The sequence below is a fragment of the Ranitomeya imitator genome, chromosome 10, assembly GCF_032444005.1.
Source record: "Ranitomeya imitator isolate aRanImi1 chromosome 10, aRanImi1.pri, whole genome shotgun sequence".
Classification (NCBI taxonomy): domain Eukaryota; kingdom Metazoa; phylum Chordata; class Amphibia; order Anura; family Dendrobatidae; genus Ranitomeya; species Ranitomeya imitator.
Genome location: NC_091291.1, coordinates 78505748 through 78527734, shown reverse-complemented (window position 1 = coordinate 78527734; position 21987 = coordinate 78505748). Strand labels below are relative to the sequence as shown.

Sequence of the window (21987 nt, the reverse complement as noted above, 5' to 3'; positions counted from 1 at the left end):
ATACATAGCCTATTCCTTCCATTATAATTAGCAGAATTGCACACCCAGAAAAAAAATGTTGTCGAAAGACTGTGCCATTGTTGACTTAGGTCTTTCTATACACAGGTATGATCTACCTCCCTCCCCAACAACCCTGATTGCAATAACACAGTGACTTATGAAAACAAAGTGTTGTGAAATAATGAACACATCGTAGACCTAAGGCCACGTTCACACGTTCAGTATTTTACCTCCGTATATATAAGTCAAAACCAGGAGTGGGTGATAAATACAGAAGTGGTGCATATGATTCTATTATACTTTTCTTCTGATTGTTCCACTCCAGGTTTTGGCTTACAAATACTGAGGTAAAAAAACTGACCAAATACTGAATGTGTGAACATGGCCTAAAAGGCCGCAGTTATTGAAATATGTTGTATTTCCTAAAAAAAGCATTAATATCCCAAAATGCTTATCACATAAAAATATGTAATCAACTGGAAATTACCAACAATGCATGCTTGAGTAATTATATAGTTTCAAAATTTTAACTAGACTATTTTTGTAGAAAATTGCAAGCAAATAAGCTAGGAGGCCTAAAACGCACCAGGTATGCATGCTAGGGTTAACAACTGATTATATCAGAATAATAGATTCTGAAAAAAACAAACAAATACACACAACTTACCAACAACATTATCTATACGAAGCTTGTACTGCATCCTTCTCCATTTGTCTTGTGCGCATTGATTCTGCACACATGGCTGTGGTTGGAGGTTGCGTATTTATATCAACTGGATGTCTTTTAAGCAGCCTCTTGAAAGTCTCTACTTTTAAACCCTTCATTTCCTCTGTATATGATGCATCTTCTTCATCTTGTTCTCCTTCTGCAATGTCTTCCAAGTCATTTTCTGTCCTCTTCCTTTTTCTAGATTAAACAGACAGGCATGTCAATTACTATAGTTGATCTATAGTCATGGAGGATCTACCATCATGGTTGGTGCGGAATGGTTGGGAACAAAAACGACACTTACCTGGATCTCTCTCCTTGATGATCGGACTTCAGTGTAGCCAGAATATGCATGCCTTCAAGCAGATTACTCTTTCTAACTGTATCTTTTAGATCTTTAATGTTGATATAGGTATATACAAGATCTCTTTTTTCATTGGAAAGATTCATCAGTGCCCACTTGTCAAATGCATCTCTTGCCTCTTTACAGGTAACTGAAGGTAGTTGAAGCCTAAAAAAGATTATTGAAGCCACTGTTAGCATAGTTTAATTAACATTAAAAATAAAAAATGGTGGCTCGTTATTACATTTACATTCCACTTACTTCTCATGAAATCTTGACAAGTCCTTTGAAGCATTTTTTACAGGCTGTCCCTTAGATGTTACGAAGAAGCGGTGAACTGTGTGTGCGTCCTTGACCCGCTGAGTCGGTCTGATGAATTTAAAGTAAACGTTGAAGAGCTGTTAAAGGAAAACATTGCATTACTGACTTGCTTGGCAATTAATAAAAAAGAAACATGAAACACATTGACTGTAAATGACTTAATGCTTACAATCTCTTCCTCTTCTTCTAGGACGATGATGGTCTCATCAGAAGAGATAATAGCCACCTTCTGTTTTTGAAAGCGAGAGAATTTCCTTCCAAGCCACTCCTTTACCTGTAAGAGAAATAAAGTTAATGAGGTTTAACAGGTCTGTCATTAGTCGATGAGCTGAAATAATTAATAATATTTCACAAATTATTTACATAATACATAATGTAATACATAGCAATACCAATAAAATGTAAGATAGCACATTTGCAATATTTTCAAACTTTATAAAAGAGATTGTCTGGGAAAAGAGAAACAGAAAAAACAGTTTAATACCTGTTCATAGGCTAAAAGTGATATTTCAAATGAGCGGCATCACTATGATGGAGATCAGCTACCGTAACACACTTTACCTATGGACAGGTGGAGTTCAGTAATAAAGCAGCCCTGTTTTTTTAAATTTTGGACAACCCTTTTAAACTGGAATATCAACCACTCTATATACCACACAGTGATACAAATGCAATGTAGAAAGGCACAAATGAAAACTTTTCCAACAATGTGAAAAACATTGTCTGGGATAAGACAAACACAAATAGTTACTGAGGCATTAGTCTATGAGCTGAACTAACAATTAAAACTTACTGTCAGATTATGGATGATGGACGGTTTTTGAAGATGTTTCAACATCAGCAAGGCCTCAAGGAACAAACAAGCAAGCATCTTTTCTTTAGTGTCCAACTCCTCGCCCAATGCCGCCTTTGTGAATATACCATCCATGGTGGCTTTTTCTGAAATAAGAACCTTTCGACTCTCTTTGGGTGTAAGAAACCTGAGACTGAGAAAAGGCAGTTATGATGATGTTTATATTTTATATGGCCATAAACACATTTATTCATAATCGTCTAGTATACTTAGAGATACTTACTGCTTTTTCTTGTCCTTCTCATCTTTTGGGATCATTTCCTTATTAATTTCTATTAGGCTTGCCAGAAAATTGCCAGCAGCCTGTTTTCTGTCATCACCTATGTCATTGGGAAAGTCTTCAGAAATGGCAAATTTGACAAAATGTTGAATGTGCTTCAAGTACTTTTTCACTGTGCACCGAGATGTCTTCAGACTTAAGAGGGTGCTGACAAACCTCTTTGTATTTTCCAAGTCATTCATGAATTCTAGGGAGATGCCATCTGGGTTCATGAAATATAGATACCTGGAAACATTTTCCACCTAAAATATACACAAGATGTCAGTTTCTGCATTGCGCATTCAAGGAATAGTCATAAAATGCATGCATCATAGAGAACAATTCAAATCCGACTCACCATTTGCCTAATGCATAACTCAGAAAAGTTCTTCTCCAAGTGCTGTTTAAAGGAGATCAACACTGGCAAATCAATGTCATATTTGTTGTGAAAACCAGCTTGAAAAAGTTTCTTACGCAGAGGGGAACTTGTCCTGAAATCAAAAGAAAGTGAAAGTTTATTGCACATGCTACTGTTAGATGATACATAGATAAAGAGATCTACCGAAACATATATAAGATAAAGTTTATCTTTCTAGATGGAAAAGTACATTCATGTTATGATGTAGCTGAGCTGTCAGCTATGCTACATGCCAAGCTCTGCCCATGTAGCACTGTTCAGCACCATAGAGTCCTCACCTGGTTGCTGCCGGCAGCACTCTCTGGGTCCTTCTAAAGTTATTTTGCTTCTGTCCATAATAGACATGAAGAACCACAGAAGCCTGGGGGACCCAGAAACTATTTCCGGCACACAGGTGAGGATGGAACCTGCTTGGTGCCGCCTGATGCTGTGCCTGGTTACAGCATCCGATTGTCAAGGGAGCAAGGGCATGATGTGTGCCAGCTACCTTGCCAAGTCAATGCTAAAACCAGGCTGATCATGATCTGAAATGTGCTGTCACCACCGCTCACATCACCATGTTACAAAGCAAATTGGTCGACCTTCAAGGCCTTTAGACTGCTAATGAATTGAACTTACATAGCCGCTTCACTGACTTCACCTTCAGACTGAGTCTCTTCAATGGAAGGTTGCCTGGAGAGATACAATGAATTATGAGTTAGAAAATAAGCATATTAAATTATTATAATAAAAAACATTAAATATATGTAGATACACACCTTGTAGATGGTTTATCAGGAATGATGCAACCACGGCTCTTCAAAAAGTCTGCAAAGAACTCCTGAGGGTCAGAAAAGCGACTTTTTCTGAAATTCAGATCCTGATATGAAACAAGACTCAAAGATGCCAGCAGTTTCTGCATGTTTCGCCTTGCTTCTTTCACAGCTTCAGTGATCTCCGCATTGGTCGCTGTTTTCATGCAAACTCTGCGAAGATGCACTGACAACTTCTCTTGACGCTTCGTGCAGATCTTGCAGATGAGCAGGCTATGACTCTCTCTTTTGATGGAAGACATTGCTCTACACTAAATCGGTGATATTGGTTTGTACAGCTCAAATCTTGGTCAAGACTGAACTGTGAGCCTGGAATCTGTACGCTTTATATACAGTTGAAGTGACTGAGGTGTCATGGTATTCTATTTTGAAACAGACACATATGTGAAAGAGGGTAGTCCGGAGCCAGCAATACACACTGTATTGATACCTGAATGCAATGGTAACACAATTCAAATGTAACATTTGGATGACAAACTTTTATTTGCTTTTCACACTCAAATAGACAAATACTGGCCAGCATTTACACTACCACTTCTTTTAACTTGTGGTTCATTAATTAACATTTATTTAACTGCTAAGGACACAGCCAGACACTCTGGCATCAGTCATTCATAACAGGTGTGAAACTAGGCCATTGAAGCAATCCACTGCTCTAGGCCATTAACCCCTTAGTGACAGAGTCAATTTGGTACTTAATGACCGAGCCAATTTTTACAATTCTAACCACTGTCACTTTATGAGGTTATAACTCTGGAACGCTTCAACGGATCCCGCTGATTCTGAGAATGTTTTTTCGTGACATATTGTACTTCATGTTAGTGGTAACATTTCTTCGATATTACTTGCGATTATTTATGAAAAAAACGGAAATATGGCGAAAATTTGTAACATTTTGCAATTTTCAAACTTTGAATTTTTATGCCCTTAAATCAGAGAGATATGTCACGAAAAATAGTTAATAAATAACATGTCCCACATGTCTACTTTACATCAGCACAATTTTGGAACCAAAATTTTTTTTTGTTAGGGAGTTATAAGGGTTAAAAGTTGACCAGCAATTTCTTATTTTTACAACACCATTTTTTTTTTAGGGACCACATCACATTTGAAGTCATTTTGAGGGGTCTATATGATAGAAAATAACGAAGTGTGACACCATTCTAAAAACTACACCCCTCAAGGTCCTCAAAACCACATTCAAGAAGTTTATTAACCCTTTACGTGCTTCACAGGAACTGAAACAATGTGGAAGGAAAAAATGAACATTTAACTTTTTGTTGCAAACATTTTAATTCAGAACCATTTTTTTTATTTTCACAAGTGTAAAAACAGAAATGTAACCATAAATTTTGTTATGCAATTTCTCCTGAATACGCCAATACCCCATACGTGGGGGTAAACCACTTTTTGGGCGCACCGCAGAACTTGGAAGTGAAGGAGCGCCGTTTGACTTTTTCAATGCAGAATTGGCTGGAATTGAGATCGGACGCCATGTCGCGTTTGGAGAGCCCCTGATGTGCCTAAACAGTAGAAACCCCCCACAAGTGACCCCATTTTGGAAACTAGACCCCCCATGGAACTTATCTAGATGTGTGGTGAGAACTTTGAATGCCAAAGTGCTTCACAGAAGTTTAGAATGCAGAGTCATGAAAATAAAAAATATTTTTTTTTCCACAAAAAAGATATTGTAGCCCCCAAATTTTTATTTTCAAAAGGGTAACAGGAGAAATTGGACCCTAAAAGTTGTTGTCCAATTTATCCTGAGTACGCTGATGCCCCATATGTGGGGGTAACCCACTGTTTCGGCACACGGCAGAGCTCAGAAGGGAGCACCATTTGACTTTTTGAGCGCAAAATTGGCTGTCGTGTTTGGAGACCCCCTGATGTACCTAAACAGTGGAAACCCCCAATTCTAGCTCCAACCCAACTCCAACACACCCCTAACCCTAATCCCAACCTGATCCATAATCCTAATCACTAACCCTAACCATAATCACAACCCTTACCCCAAAACAACCCTAATGTCAACCCTAATCAAAACCCTAAATCCAACACACCCCTAATCCTAATCTCAACCCTAACCTCAAACCTAACCCTAATCCCAATACACCCCTAATCACAACCCTAACCTTAACCCTAATCCCAAACCTAACCCTAATCCCAAGCGTAACCCTAATGCCAACCCTAATCCAAACCCTAACCCTAATCCCAACTCTAACCCTAACTTTAGCCCCAACCCTAGCCCTAACTTTAGCCCCAACCCAAACCCTAAGGCTACTTTCACACTTGCGTCGTTTGGCATCCGTCGCAATCCGTCGTTTTGGACAAAAAACGGATCCTGCAAATGTGCCCGCAGGATGCGTTTTTTGCCCATAGACTTGTATTGCCAACGGATCGTGACGGATGGCCACACGTCGCGTCCATCGTGCACTGGATTGTGATTTGGCGGACCGTTGGCACAAAAAACGTTCAATGTAACGTTTTTTTGTACGTCGCGTCTGCCATTTCTGACCGCGCATGCGTGGCCGTAACTCCGCCCCCTCCTCCCCAGGACATAAATTGGGCAGCGGATGCGTTGACAAACTACATCCGCTGCCCACATTGTGCACAATTTTCACAACGTGCGTCGGTATGTCGGGCCGATGCATTGCGACGGTCCCGTACCGACGTAAGTGTGAAAGAAGCCTAACCCTAAATTTAGCCCTAACCCTAAATTTAGCCCCAACCCTAACCCTAAATTTAGCCCTAACCCTAACCCTAATTTTAGCCCCAACTGCTCTTCTCCTGCTGGCCAGCAGATGGCGACAGATCGCCATTTTCTTTTGCTATGAAGACGCCGGCGGCCAGGAGGAGCAGCAGGTGGACCCAGGGACACCGGTAAGTATGGCAGGGTCCCCGAATCCCCCTATTTCTCTGTCCTCTGATGTGCGATCACATCAGAGGACAGAGAATTACACATTACTTTTTTTTTTTTTGCGGTCGCCGGTAAACAGTTAATTACCGGCGATCGCAAAACAGGGGTCGGTAAAACCGACCCCGATCATGTTCTTTGGGGTCTCGGCTCTCCCCGGCAGCCGAGACCCCAAAGATTCTCCCGGTGCCGGCCGGCGGGCGCACTGCGCATGCGCCCGCCATTTTTTTTGCCGGAAAAAGATGGCGGCGCCCATCGGGAGCCACGAGGAGCACCGCGGGAGACAGGTAAGTATTGGGGGGGCTACCTGGGACCCCATTTCTCTGTCCTCTGATGTGCGATCACATCGGAGGACAGAGAAATTAAAAAGAAATTGCGTTTTTTTTTTGCGATCGCCGGTAAACGGTTAATTACCGGCGATCGCAAAAGCGGGGTCGGTAAAAACCGACCTGAATCATGTTCTCTGGGGTCTCGGCTACCCCCGGCAGCCGAGACCCCGGAGAAAATCGGACTCTGGGGGGGCGCTATTTACTTTTTCCACAGCGCCGTTAATTAACGGCGCTGTGGTTTAAGTACCCTTAGCGGCCGCCGTTAAAAGGCGTATCGGCGGTCGTTAAGGGGTTAAACCCCTTTATTTACCCAATAGATGTTTCACCAAATGCCCCAATCACGTTCTGAGCCCACTGACACTAGAATTAGAGCCATACATATCATAGTAACATAGTAACATAGTTAGTAAGGCCGAAAAAAGACATTTGTCCATCCAGTTCAGCCTATATTCCATCATAATAAATCCCCAGATCTACGTCCTTCTACAGAACCTAATAATTGTATGATACAATATTGTTCTGCTCCAGGAAGACATCCAGGCCTCTCTTGAACCCCTCGACTGAGTTCGCCATCACCACCTCCTCAGGCAAGCAATTCCAGATTCTCACTGCCCTAACAGTAAAGAATCCTCTTCTATGTTGGTGGAAAAACCTTCTCTCCTCCAGACGCAAAGAATGCCCCCTTGTGCCCGTCACCTTCCTTGGTATAAACAGATCCTCAGCGAGATATTTGTATTGTCCCCTTATATACTTATACATGGTTATTAGATCGCCCCTCAGTCGTCTTTTTTCTAGACTAAATAATCCTAATTTCGCTAATCTATCTGGGTATTGTAGTTCTCCCATCCCCTTTATTAATTTTGTTGCCCTTCTTTGTACTCTCTCTAGTTCCATTATATCCTTCCTGAGCACCGGTGCCCAAAACTGGACACAGTACTCCATGTGCGGTCTAACTAGGGATTTGTACAGAGGCAGTATAATGCTCTCATCATGTGTATCCGGACCTCTTATAATGCACCCCATAATCCTGTTTGCCTTGGTAGCCGCTGCCTGGCACTGGCTGCTCCAGGTAAGTTTATCATTAACTAGGATCCCCAAGTCCTTCTCCCTGTCAGATTTACCCAGTGGTTTCCCATTCAGTGTGTAATGGTGATATTGATTCCTTCTTCCCATGTGTATAACCTTACATTTATCATTGTTAAACCTCATCTGCCAGCTTTCAGCCCAAGTTTCCAACTTATCCAGATCCATCTGTAGCAGAATACTATCTTCTCTTGTATTAACTGCTTTACATAGTTTTGTATCATCTGCAAATATCGATATTTTACTGTGTAAACCTTCTACCAGATCATTAATGAATATGTTGAAGAGAACAGGTCCCAATACTGACCCCTGCGGTACCCCACTGGTCACAGCGACCCAGTTAGAGACTATACCATTTATAACCACCCTCTGCTTTCTATCACTAAGCCAGTTACTAACCCATTTACACACATTTCCCCCAGACCAAGCATTCTCGTTTACATTCACATGTATGAAATCAGGGCATTCCTGCACCCCACTGATGATGAGTTACATGTTAGTCAAGTATTTGCATTCTTTAATTAAAAGACTTTTAAGGGAGCAATCTCATTGGTCAAAGTATGGCCAATTTCTGTATATAAGTCCGGTTCTGAGAACACTTTTTCAGATCACTTTTGGAAATCTGACTCTCAGCTCTTTCTGATACTGGTCTCTGCTAATTTTTCAGTTTTTTTGTCCTCTTACAGGTTGACTCCAGCAGCTTTTTTGAAAGCGTTACTCAACTCTAGACACATCGGAAACAGATATGGAATCAACAGTGTAAGTATATTGATTTTTCATAATTCTTTGCTTATCAATGTCATGCAGAATTCTTTCTAAGTAGTTGACATTCCTTTCTAGTTATTTATTTATTTTTAAACAGGCACAATAGGACTCCAATGACCTGCCCCATCTGTTTCAAAACAGATAATATCCTGTCTACTCACTTGCGCAGGAAATGCGTGAGGTACCGCAGCGAAGATGAAATAAAGGCAACACTTGCTAAAGCAAAAAACAACTTGGTAGCCATAGCTTCCAAAGGAATTGCCATTGAGTACAGAGAGGTTTCCAACCTGGTGTGTGATGGGAAATGTCTGGATAGTGTCCTTAAGTTCCTTGAGGGACGTGGATTTGTAATCTACAATAAGCCTCTTGTGCCAAGGTTTGTCATATAGAATCTATAATGTTTCCCTTTTATAACAAGTAAAAAAAATGATTAATAATAATTTGTGCATTTCGTCATTTCAGGAATAACCGTTTCAAAAGTACAGAAGAATCAAGCATCCTGGAAAGAGACTGTTGGCCAAGAAGATGTTCCATGTAGAGAACAAATTAACCCTGGATGTAAGAAGAACTGGTAAGTAATCTCCAAGATTCATTCATATCTACAAATAGATTTGTGTGTACATAGAAATGGTTACAGTCTTTTACAAATGTCTGAATAAAAAGTTCAGTATGAAACACATAGGCGCTCCTATCCAAAGGACATCAAGGTTTATTAAACAGAATGTTAAAATGAGGTAGAGGTGAATGGACAAATAACATTTTTTAAATTCTTTTTAGCTTTTTTTCCCATTTTAAGTTCCCATCTATCTATATCAGGGGTGGGGAACCTTGGTCTTCCAGCTGTTATAAAACCACAACTCCCAGCATGCCCTAGCAACTTGCAGCAGTTGAGACATGCTGGGAATTGTAGTTCTCCCACAGCTGGAGGGTGAGAGTTCCCCACCCCTGAACTATATTAATCCCTTCCCTCTTCAGCAATTTTTTTTTTTATATATTACATTGCATTTTCATGATGACAGGTTCCTTTTAAAGTGTAAAAAGTCGTATCTGCAGAACTTTCATTTTCGTATCAAATCATAGATACATAGGAAAAATGTAAAGCTGTGCAGAACTGATGCAGACAGACCTCTTTTAACCATTCGTGCTTTTGTTTTAAATGTAACTTGTTTCTTATTCTGTGACAGCCCACAAACATGCAATACTGGTGTTACAAATCACGAGGAAGATGTTATCAGGATCATTGATTCGGATGAAAAAGACACTTATGAAAAAATAATTGAAGAAACAGGAGTGGCGTCTGAATGTGAACCTAAAGAAGAGGAGGAAGAAAAAGAAAATTCATCATTGGAGACAAAAGCAAGTGAACCCAATATTTCATGGAGCAACCCCTTGAGGAAAAAAATGGCAGATTCTAACATGTATATGAAGCACTCCCTGAAGACAGAACTTCTTTCTGGCTTTGTAAACTACCTTTCAAATACCCTCGCCGTCCAACGGCACAAACAGGAGGTAAGAAAACTAGTTTTCATACAAATAAGATGGCAACAATAAAGGTACCGTCACGCATAACGATATCGTTAACGATATTGTTGCTTTTTGTGACGTAGGAACGATATCGTTAACTAAATCGTTATGTGTGACAGCGACCAATGATCAGGCCCCTGCTGGGAGATCGTTGGTCACTGGGGAAAGTCCAGGACTTTATTTTGTCGCTGGATCTCCCGCTGACATCGCTGAATCGGCGTGTGTGACACCGATTCAGCGATGTCTTCACTGGTAACCAGGGTAAACATCGGGTTACTAAGCGCAGGGCCGCGCTTAGTAACCCAATGTTTACCCTGGTTACCATTGTAAATGTAAAAAAAAAAACACTACATACTTACATTCCTGTTACGTTCCCCCGGCGTCAGCTTCCCTGCGTCCCCCAGTGTCAGCGCCGGCCGGCCGTAAAGCAAAGCACAGCGGTGACGTCACCGCTCTGCTTTCCGGCCAGCGCTTACACAGTGCAGGGAAGCTGAGGCTGGGGGACGCGACAGGAATGTAAGTATGTAGTGTTTTTTTTTTTACTTTTACAATGGTAACCAGGGTAAACATCGGGTTACTAAGTGCGGCCCTGCGCTTAGTAACCCGATGTTTACCCTGGTTACCCGGGGACTTCGGCATCGTTGGTCGCTGGAGAGCGGTCTGTGTGACAGCTCCCCAGCGACCAAACAGCGACGCTGCAGCGATCGACATCATTGTCTATATCGCTGCAGCGTCGCTTAATGTGACGGTACCTTTATACTCCACCCCTATATACTGCAGGACAGCCGGGTATTGTATATCTGGCATCACCATGGATATACACAGACTGGTTGTACTGCCATATATAGAGGTATAACCTATTACTCTCCGCTCCTGTATACTGCAGTGCAGCTAGTCAGTGTATATTCATGGTAATCATTTATATATGAACTGGTTGTACTGCCACATATTGGGGTATCACAGATCACTCTTCACCCCTACATATTGCAGTGCAGCTAGTCAGTGTATATCCATGATCATCATTGGTATACATGGACTGAATGCACTGCAGTATATAGGGGTAGCAATGATTACCCTCCACTCCTGTATACTGCAGTGCAGCTAGTCAGTGTATATCCATGATCCTGTGTTCACTCTCTCTCTATATATACATATATCAGTAAATTATGATGGGGTGACCATACTTTGCATTGGGGCCTTTAAGCCATGGTTTCATTATTATTAATTATATTTTACATTATCATTTTCAGGCTGAGAATGTTGCTCGTTTCCTGTATTTTATGGACAATGATAAGCCATCAATGGAATTTGTTTTTAATATCCATAAGACTAATGAATATTTTTCAAAGCTTCTGTAAATTGGCAACACTCATCAGACTGTCTTCAATTATCTAAAAAGTTTGAAGCGGTTTCTTGATTATATGAAAAACTCCACTGATCTCATACACAAAGACAAGAAGGTGTGTGATGCACTTTGTATCTTCGTTGATCAACTGGGTGTGTTCCAAAAGAAGATCAGCAAAGGAATATCTAAAGAAAATGTGGCAAAGTAAGTAAAAAAACTGGTCTAAAACACGTTAAGTTTTCATTCATTCAATATCCGTTCTCATTCATATTTCTTTTCTCAGACACCAAACCAGCTAGAAAACATCCTGATAGTTGCAAAACCTACTTTTAGGCTATGTTCACACATAGCGTCGGGTCCCTGCGGGTTCTCCCGCAGCGGATTTGATAAATCTGCAGGGCAAACCCGCTGCGGTTATCCCTGCAGATTTATCGCGGTTTGTCCTGCGGGTTCCACTGCAGGATTTTACCCCTACTATTGATGCTGCATATGCAGCAATATGCAGCATCAATAGTAATGTTAAAAATAATAAAATAATGATATACTCACCCTCTGACGTCCCGATCTCCTCGGCGCTGCAGGCGGCGGTCCGGTTCCAAAGATGCTGTGCGAGAAGGACCTTCATGACATCACGGTCATGTGACCGCGACGTCACCGCAGGTCCTGGTCGCATAGCAAACCTGAGACCGGACGGCCGCGTGCAGTGCTGAGACTTCAGAGGTGAGTATATCATGATTTTTTATTTTTATTCTTTTTTTTTTGTACTCAAATATGGTTCCCGGGGCCTGGAGGAGAGTCTCCTCTCCTCCACCCCGGGTATAACCCGCACATTATCCGCTTACTTCCCGCATGGTGAGCACAGCCCCATGCGGGAAGTAAGCGGATCAATGTATTCCTATGGGTGCAGAATCGCTGCGATTCTGCACAAAGAAGTGACATGCTTCGGCTTGTAAACCGCTGCGTTCCCACGCGGTTTTTCCCGCAGCATGTGCACAGCGGTTTGCGGTTTCCATAGGGTTTACATGTTACTGTAAATGCTATGGAAACTGCTGCGGACCCGCAGCTGCAAAATTGCCGCGGTTCCGCGGTAAAAACCACAATGTGTGAACATAGCCTTATGCGTGTCTTAAGGTTGGCAAAAGAAGGGAAAAACCTACTTGTGGAAGAAAAATTGACAATTCTTCAGTCTTTGGAAGCGCTGATCATTGTCAGAAAGCTGCAGAGACCTGGTGTTGTTCAGCATATGAAGGTTCATAGCTTTAAGTTTTGTATTGCTTTATGTAAATGAGTAATGTAGGGCTGTGTTTTTTAAATTAATGTATGTTATTTTTTGATCTTGCAGGTCGATGATTGGAAAGATAGAATACCTAAATCGGATCATGTAGGTATTACTGTGTATGAGCACAAGACTGCGGCAAATCAGGTGGCAACAGTAATTTTAACTAAAGAAGAGGAAAGCGTAAGTACATTACAGCTCTGGATGCCTTTCTCTCTCTGTGCCCCCTCTCTCTCAGTCGTTCTTTATTTTATTTATTTATTTTCTATTACAGTGGTTTGATATCTACTTTGAAGAAGTGAGGCCCACATTCTTAAAGGGACACTGTCACCTGAATTTGGAGGGAACAATCTTCAGCCATGGAGGCGGGGTTTTGGGGTTTTTGATTCACCCTTTCCTTACCCGCTGGCTGCATGCTGGCTGCAATATTGGATTGAAGTTCATTCTCTGTCCTCCATAGTACACGACTGCGCAAGGCAAGATTGCACCTTGTGCAGTCGTGTACTATGGAGGACAGAGAATGAACTTCAATCCAATATTGCAGCCAGCATGCAGCCAGCGGGTAACGAAAGGGTGAATCAAACACCCAAAAACCCCGCCTCCATGGCTGAAGATTGTTCCCTCCAAATTCAGGTGACAGTGTCCCTTTAAAGCCAAACAACGAAAATAACAGATTTTTTATTTCATCAACGGGAGAAAAAATCTACAATGTTTCAAATGATATTGCAAGACTTCATACCAAGTACGTCTTTTCAAATAGAAACTATTAGTTAATAAGTCTACATGATCACAATAAAATGATTAACTTAATTTTCTTTTATTATACAGATTTGGATTGAAGCCAGTAACCAGCCAGCTGGCGAGACGGATGGCAGAAACATTTGTCGCTGCAAATTGTAAAGAGAGCACTGATAAAGAACACTTTTCAAAGTATCTGGCACATAGCAACAGTACTGCGGAGCATGTTCATCGGGAAAACACAATGGACATGCTGATCAGAGCATCAAACTTCACCAGAAAAATTCAAGAGGAGGCTTCAACATCTACGTAAGTATCTGAATAGTCGTGTGGTTGTCTCGAGCCTTGTTGCATCAGGTTGACTATTTTTATGTGATCTGTTACTAAAACATTTATATTTTACAGCGCTGCAATGGAAGTGGATAATGTGAATGAGAAAGATAAAGACACTTGTCCTTCTGCTTTGTTGAGTTCCAAGGAAAAAGAATTTAAAATATTTGAAATAAAATATCCTCTAACTTTAGACAAGGAGTCACCATCACTAAAAGAATGTAGGGAAGCATCTGAAACGCATGGGCAGCACATTTATGATCGGAACAGGAAGAAGCACCACAAAATGCGTGTGGACTATATTACCGGTAAGATATTCCAATGGTTGCTAGGCCATGTATCTAATCCCACACAATTTTATAATCCTATCTAACCCTTTAATGCAGAACCATGTGTCTATTCCAATCTTGAATGACACTGTCCGCTGATCTGTGTACCTAATCCTATCCTGTTTGATACTGTTTTGTGGGCCATGTATTTACTCCAATCCTGTGTTCTACTATCTGCTGAGCTGGGTATCTAAAACTATCCTGCATGATACATTATTCTGAGCTGTGTATCAAATCCTATCCTATGTGACACTGTTGAGCTGTGTATCCAACCCATCTAATCAAGGCACATGTAATAAACATTGTTTAGTGTCTATATCACATTACCATATTACAAATTTTTGACATTTTCACAACAGGATTGTTTCAAGACAAAACACCAGAAGAAGAGGAAGTGAATACCGTATTTTTCGGACTATAAGACGCACCGGACCATAAGACGCACCCCAAATTTGGGGTGAAAATTGCAGAAAAAAAGATTTTTTATAAGATGGGGGTCCGTCTTATTGTCCGAATGTACAGTATCTTACCTGAGGGCTGGCGGTGGCAGAGCAGGGTCACAGGAGGCATGGTGTCGGCAGAGGTGGGGTGATGCGGTGTGGCGTGCACCGGAGCAGGGTCCTTTCCTGCTTAGGTGGGCGATGCCACGGCCTGGTGTCCATGGGAGGGTTGCAGCAGTGATTACCGGCAGAGGTGCTGGGATGAGGAGGTGCTGGGATGAGGAGGCGCAGTGAGAGGTATGGCGTGAGAGGGGTCCCTTTCCCTGATGAGGTGATGCAGCAGCCCGGTAAGCAGCAGAGCCGGGTGAATCCTGTTGTTATCGGTGGGGGCGGCCATCTTCCTGAAGCCGCTCGTGCGCAGATGAAGCGCTCTGCTTCCCGGGGCTTCAGGAAAATGGCCGCCGCGATCTCCATCTGCGCACGCGCGGCCTTCCCAGCCTTATATTATAGATATATAGTCCCAGCAAAGGCCCCGATAGATAGATAGATAGATAGATAGACTGATAGATAGATAGACTGATAGACTCACCTACTGTATTCTCACCCATCCCTTGTAGATTGTGAGCCTTCGCGGGCAGGGTCCTCATTCCTCCTGTACCAGTTATGACTTGTATTGTTTAAGATTATTGTACTTGTTTTTATGTATACCCCTCATCACATGTAAAGCGCCATGGAATAAATGGCGCTATAACAATAAATAATAATAATAGATAGATAGATAGATAGATAGATAGATAGATGATAGATAGATAGATAGATAGATACATAGATAATAGATAGATGATAGATAGATGATAGATAGATAGATAATAGATAGATAAATAGATAATAGATAGATAGATAAATGATAGATAGATACATAGATAGATAGATAGATAGATAATAGATAGATACATAGATAGATAGATAATAGATAGATGATAGATAGATAATATATAGATAGATAGATAGATAGATAGATAGATAGATGATAGATAGATGATAGATAATATAGATGATAGATAAATGATAGATAAATGATTGATAGATAGATAGATGATAGATAGATGATAGATAGATGATAGATAGATAGATAGATAGATAGATAAAGAAAACAAAAAGCAGCACCAAAAGAAAACAAAGGGTGCAAAAAATCCTTCCAGGTATATACCAAACCTCATGCTATTGTCCAGAAAGATGAAGGCAGCACTCCAGTGCTTGAGAAAGGTCCACACTTTGGACTGAAACGTCGCACATGGGCCAATAAAATACTCTTATTTTTTCTACTGGAGTGCTGCCTTCATCTTTCTGTACAATAGATAGATAGATAGATAGATAGATAGATAGATAGATAGATACAGTGGGGCAAAAAAGTATTTAGTCAGTCAGCAATAGTGCAAGTTCCACCACTTAAAAAGATGAGAGGAGTCTGTAATTTACATCATAGGTAGACCTCAACTATGGGAGACAAACTGAGAAAAAAAAATCCAGAAAATCACATTGTCTGTTTTTTTAACAATTTATTTGCATATTATGGTGGAAAATAAGTATTTGGTCAGTAACAAAATTTCATCTCAATACTTTGTAATATATCCTTTGTTGGCAATGACAGAGGTCAAACGTTTTCTGTAAGTCTTCACAAGGTTGCCACACACTGTTGTTGGTATATTGGCCCATTCCTCCATGCAGATCTCCTCTAGAGCAGTGATGTTTTTGGCTTTTCGCTTGGCAACACGGACTTTCAACTCCCCCCAAAGGTTTTCTATAGGGTTGAGATCTGGAGACTGGCTAGGCCACTCCAGGACCTTGAAATGCTTCTTACGAAGCCACTCCTTCGTTGCCCTGGCGGTGTGCTTTGGATCATTGTCATGTTGAAAGACCCAGCCACGTTTCATCTTCAATGCCCTTGCTGATGGAAGGAGGTTTGCACTCAAAATCTCACGATACATGGCCCCATTCATTCTTTCATGTACCCTGATCAGTCGTCCTGGCCCCTTTGCAGAGAAACAGCCCCAAAGCATGATGTTTCCACCACCATGCTTTACAGTAGGTATGGTGTTTGATGGATGCAACTTAGTATTCTTTTTCCTCCAAACACGACAAGTTGTGTTTCTACCAAACAGTTCCAGTTTGGTTTCATCAGACCATAGGACATTCTCCCAAAACTCCTCTGGATCATCCAAATGCTCTCTAGCAAACTTCAGACGGGCCTGGACATGTACTGGCTTAAGCAGTGGGACACGTCTGGCACTGCAGGATCTGAGTCCATGGTGGCGTAGTGTGTTACTTATGGTAGGCCTTGTTACATTGGTCCCAGCTCTTTGCAGTTCATTCACTAGGTCCCCCCGCGTGGTTTTGGGATTTTTGCTCACCGTTCTTGTGATCATTCTAACCCCACGGGGTGGGATTTTGCATGGAGCCCCTGATCGAGGGAGATTATCAGTGGTCTTGTATGTCTTCCATTTTCTAATTATTGCTCCCACTGTTGATTTCTTCACTCCAAGCTGGTTGGCTATTGCAGATTCAGTCTTCCCAGCCTGGTGCAGGGCTACAATTTTGTTTCTGGTGTCCTTTGACAGCTCTTTGGTCTTCACCATAGTGGAGTTTGGAGTCAGACTGTTTGAGGGTATGCACAGGTGTCTTTTTATACTGATAACAAGTTTAAACAGGTGCCATTACTACAGGTAATGAGTGGAGGAAAGAGGAGACTCTTAAAGAAGAAGTTACAGGTCTGTGAGAGCCAGAAATCTTGATTGTTTGTTTCTGACCAAATACTTATTTTCCACCATAATATGCAAATAAATTGTTAAAAAAACAGACAATGTGATTTTCTGGATTTTTTTTTCTCAGTTTGTCTCCCATAGTTGAGGTCTACCTATGATGTAAATTACAGACGCCTCTCATCTTTTTAAGTGGTGGAACTTGCACTATTGCTGACTGACTAAATACTTTTTTGCCCCACTGTAGATAGATAGATAGATAGTGTCACTAGAATACTAGGAATATTTAGTGGCTGAGAGAAAACACTGATACAAGCCATGCATTCACCTAATTGTAGCTTGATTGAAATGCAAATAGATGTCTGGCTTCTTTAGAGGAAATGTCTATTGTTTGTTTGTAGACGGCTGATACAATATGTAGGTGTCAAATCTGCTGTGTAAAGGTACCTTCACACTAAACGATATCGCTAGCGATCCGTGACGTTGCAGCGTCCTGGCTAGCGATATCGTCCAGGCAGCAGCGATCAGGCCCCTGCTGTTACATCGTTGGTCGCTGCAGAAAGTCCAGAACTTTGTTTCGTTGCTGGATCTCCCGCTGACATCGCTGAATCGGCGTGTGTGACGCCGATTCAGCGATGTCTTCGCTGGTAACCAGGATAAACATCGGGTTACTAAGCGCAGGGCCACGCTTAGTAACCCGATGTTTACCCTGGTTACCATCGTTAAAGTAAAAAAAACAACCACTACATACTTACCTACCGCTGTCTGTCCTCCGGCGCTGTGCTTCTCTGCTCTGGCTGTGAGCGCCGGGCAGCCGGAAAGCAGAGCGGTGACGTCACCGCTCTGCTTTCCGGCCGCTGTGCTCACAGCCAGACCAGAGAAGCAGAGCGCCGGGGACAGACACGGAAGGTAAGTATGAAGCGTTTGTTTTTTTTACTTTAACGATGGTAACCAGGGTAAATATCGGTTACTAAGCGCGGCCCTGCGCTTAGTAACCCGATGTTTACCCCGGTTACCGGCATCGTTGGTCGCTGGAGAGCTGTCTGTGTGACAGCTCTCCAGCGACCAAACAGCGACGCTGCAGCGATCCGGATCGTTGTCGGTATCGCTGCAGCGTCGCTTAGTGTGACGGTACCTTTAGAGGCCCAACATGTCCTCTGTGGTCAAAGAAAATGATTCAATGATAACTTCACTAAAACTACATGAATAAAGCAGACATACAAGGCCTTTATAACACATGTGTCCGACATGTCCTAATTATTTATCTTCTATAAATTGTTATATATAGAGAGAGAGAGGTTGACAGCGTTACATGTTCAGTATTTGTGCACCAAGGGGTCACTGAATGATTTCTCCCCCATTCTCACTGCATAGTATTTATATATGCAGCATATTCGGAAGTCTATTCAGTGGCCTTAGGGTTTTGGTGTACAAGTACTGACTATATGAGATCATTGATAGGGCAATTAAATATAGTGAGTGAAACAAGGACTAGTGAAGGCACTAGCATAAATTATAAGAACTTTTTTATTTTATTAATTATGATTGGTAGGGTGGGATAGATGTGGGGGTTGCAGTATAAATGACTCTCTTGTAACTGACTTCAGGTTGGCTCTGGATATAAGGGTATGTGCACACGTCAGGATTTCTTGCAGAAATTTCCTGAAGAAAACCGGAAATTTTCTGCAAGAAATCCGCATTTTTTTTTTTGCGTTTTTTCCCCATTTTTTTTGCGGTTTTCTTAGCATTTTGCAAGCGTAATTAGCTTGCAGAATGCTAAAGTTTTCCAAGCGATCTGTAGCATTGCTTGGAAAACTGACTGACAGGTTGGTCACTATGCAGCATCAATAGTAAAAGATGGAATGTTTAAAAATAATAAAAAAAAATAAAAAAAATGGTTATACTTACCCGCAGACAGCAGATCTCCTCAGCGGTGTTCGTTCCTTTAGATGGTGTGTGTGTCAAGGACCTTCGATGACGTCACGGTCACGTGAGCGGTCACATGAGCGGTCGCGCGACCAATCACAGGACCGCGACGTCATCGCAGGTCCTAGGTCCTTCACACAGAGCATCTATAGGAACAGAAGCGGCAGCATGCAGCGCAGAGAGGCGGGAAGACATCGAGGGTGAGTATATGACTATTTTTTATCTCAATTCTTTTTTTTTAACCAATTATATGGTGCCCAGTCCGTGCAGGAAAGTCTCCTTTCCTCCACCCTGGGTACCAACCGCACATAATCTGCTTACTTCCCGCATGATGTGCACAGCCCCATGCGGAAAGTAAGCAGATCAATGCACTCCTAGGTGTGCGGAATCCCCGCAATTCCGCATATTTAATGAACATGTTGCTTTTTTTCCTGCGATGCGATTTTTTCGCGGAAAAAAAAGCAACATTTGCACAAGAAATGCGGAATACATTGTAAATAGTAGGAGGCATATGGAAGGGTTTTTTTCGTGTTTTTATCACGTTTTTATAGCGAAAAAACGCGGAAAAAACGCGAAAAATACTATACGTGTGCACATGGCCTAAGAGTTACAAGGACAGTGAAAGAACATACCTGGCCACAGTTGGTTTGTTCACAACTACAAATCCTCTGGTCTCCAGAAAGGGTACAACATTGTCCAAGGATCCAAGAGACATGATGTCTTGATAATCTAGGATGGTGCCTTTAGAAGCAATATTGACAAGGGATTTCTTGGCCTGTTCCAAAACAGCTTTTATCTTCTCATCTGAGTTGAATTTCATGCACTTTCTGCGCAGATGTGTAGAGAGTATTTTTTCGGGACTGAGGCAGAATGGACATGTCATTGGAGTTCTGTTGTGCCTGTTATATAAGAGGGTTAGAGTTTATAAATTAAGAGAGACAGTTGTTTTTCATAGGACCACAAAGTGCTTTCTCAAATGTAGCCACAAGATGTCCCAATAAACAGGGCCGTATTTGCACTAGGCACTTGAGGGCACGTGCCTAGGGCGGCGGGATGCGGGGGGGCGCCCTTGAGCTAGGTTTTTTCTTTTTTTTTTTTTTTATAAAACTCCGGGGTCAAGTTTCCGCCCCCCCTCCTCCCTCCTTCCCGCCCCCCCTCCCTCCCTCTCTCCCTCCCTTATGTATCATCGTAAGTGCAAAACCGCAATTGCCGCACATGTTCGCAAGTAGCCATCACTACCTGTCCCTGCACCTTGCTAGCTCATCCCTATCCAACCCTCCCTGACCTATAACTACACTATAAAAGCAATTTCTTAACTGACATATTCCTATGATAATGAGGGCTCTAGGCTACGGCGTAGACTGGGACGGGCAGTCTCCGGGTCTCCATCCTCTCTGTGTACACCCTCAGTCCCTGCCTCACTGCCTGTGCACAGACCTCTCTCCACCGGACCCGGTAATCACCGCTCGCAGTAGCATACCGGCAGAGGTGTATCTAGGGTTTCTGGCACCCGGGGAAAGAATTCATTTTGGTGCCCCCCCTCCGCCAAGGACATATGTGATTTGCACACTCAGTCATGTGCCCACGAGCTCCTCTCCCTAATGCTCTCAATGTTCAGTGAAAAACTAAGAGAAGCAGAAGAGAAGTGTGATGCCGTGACGCCCAGGAGACCGGGGTACCCAGCACCGGACCAATGGGGTCTGTCTCTTGAGGGAGATGTCACAGGTGGCTTGACCCGGTGCTGTGGCCTCAGGCAATGCACAGTGTAAGGGGTATCATGAGAGAACAGGCACTTACTTGATCAGCAGCAGGTTCTCTCAGCGGTGATGATCCTGATCCTGGATAGATAGCTATTGTCCAAATGAAAGTCTAAGGCACTGAAACGTTTAACCAGTTTACTTCAACATAAAGGGATTTACAACCAGTCCTGTCACCGGAGTCTGTATGGGAACTCTGAGTTACTTTGACCCTGCCGGGGTCATCGCCTCTTATTGTACGCAGTTTCTGTGTGGCCCTGCTGCTGTATGTGAACTGGCTGCCGGCCCAATCTGTCCCCTCCGGGTCCTGGTTCGACAGGCAACCCGAGTCCTTTTATCGGCTTACCCCCTCCAGGAGTACCGCTGAACTCTGTGTCTGTTGCTGCGTCCGGCCCTAGTGAAGCTGATATCACCTCACGTTTTTCCGGTTGCTGTATTATATATAATGAATACAGCCACGGATCCGGTATCCGTCTTTGCGCCTGTTCTGGGTAGTGATTAATGCTACCCGGTTCTCACAATGTCCTTTTTCTCCGTCCCTTTTCTCCTCAGGCCGGTGATTTGGGCCTGGAAACCGTCATAGATCTGTTAGAAATTCAGCTGTATGACCTCTCACTTTCAGCTCCTTAGCCCAACTGCCAGTTCTTCTCTCAGACCAGAATGGATCAAGGGGAGTCTCTGGAGCTCCCCCTTCTGGCCGGAGGTGGTAGTGCAGTCTTGCTATTTTAGTATTTGTATTTAGTGTCAGTAACTGTTT

General features: G+C 42.4%; 1 protein-coding gene and 1 long non-coding RNA gene across 2 annotated transcripts; one reads left to right on the top strand and one right to left on the bottom strand.

The window, feature by feature from the left end:
* Positions 1 to 1561: 1561 nt before the first annotated feature.
* Positions 1562 to 9371, top strand: LOC138651805 (uncharacterized). Its single transcript, XR_011315536.1, has 4 exons — positions 1562 to 1672; positions 8728 to 8800; positions 8904 to 9182; positions 9269 to 9371. It is a non-coding gene; the product is annotated as an uncharacterized lncRNA (long non-coding RNA).
* LOC138651799 (uncharacterized) lies at positions 1669 to 3602 on the bottom strand. Its single transcript, XM_069742303.1, has 4 exons — positions 3522 to 3602; positions 2844 to 2976; positions 2450 to 2748; positions 1669 to 2353 (listed from the first exon to the last, which is right to left on the bottom strand). Coding segments are annotated over exons 1-4 (639 nt in total). The 5' UTR covers positions 3524 to 3602; the 3' UTR covers positions 1669 to 2148.
* Positions 9372 to 21987: the final 12616 nt, after the last annotated feature.

Coding starts and splice junctions, on each gene's coding strand:
- LOC138651799 (XM_069742303.1), bottom strand. Junction 2,749..2,843: donor AGTTATGCATTAGGCAAATG/GTGAGTCGGATT, acceptor TGTATATTTTAG/GTGGAAAATGTTTCCAGGTA. Junction 2,354..2,449: donor GAGAAGGACAAGAAAAAGCA/GTAAGTATCTCT, acceptor TCTCAGTCTCAG/GTTTCTTACACCCAAAGAGA.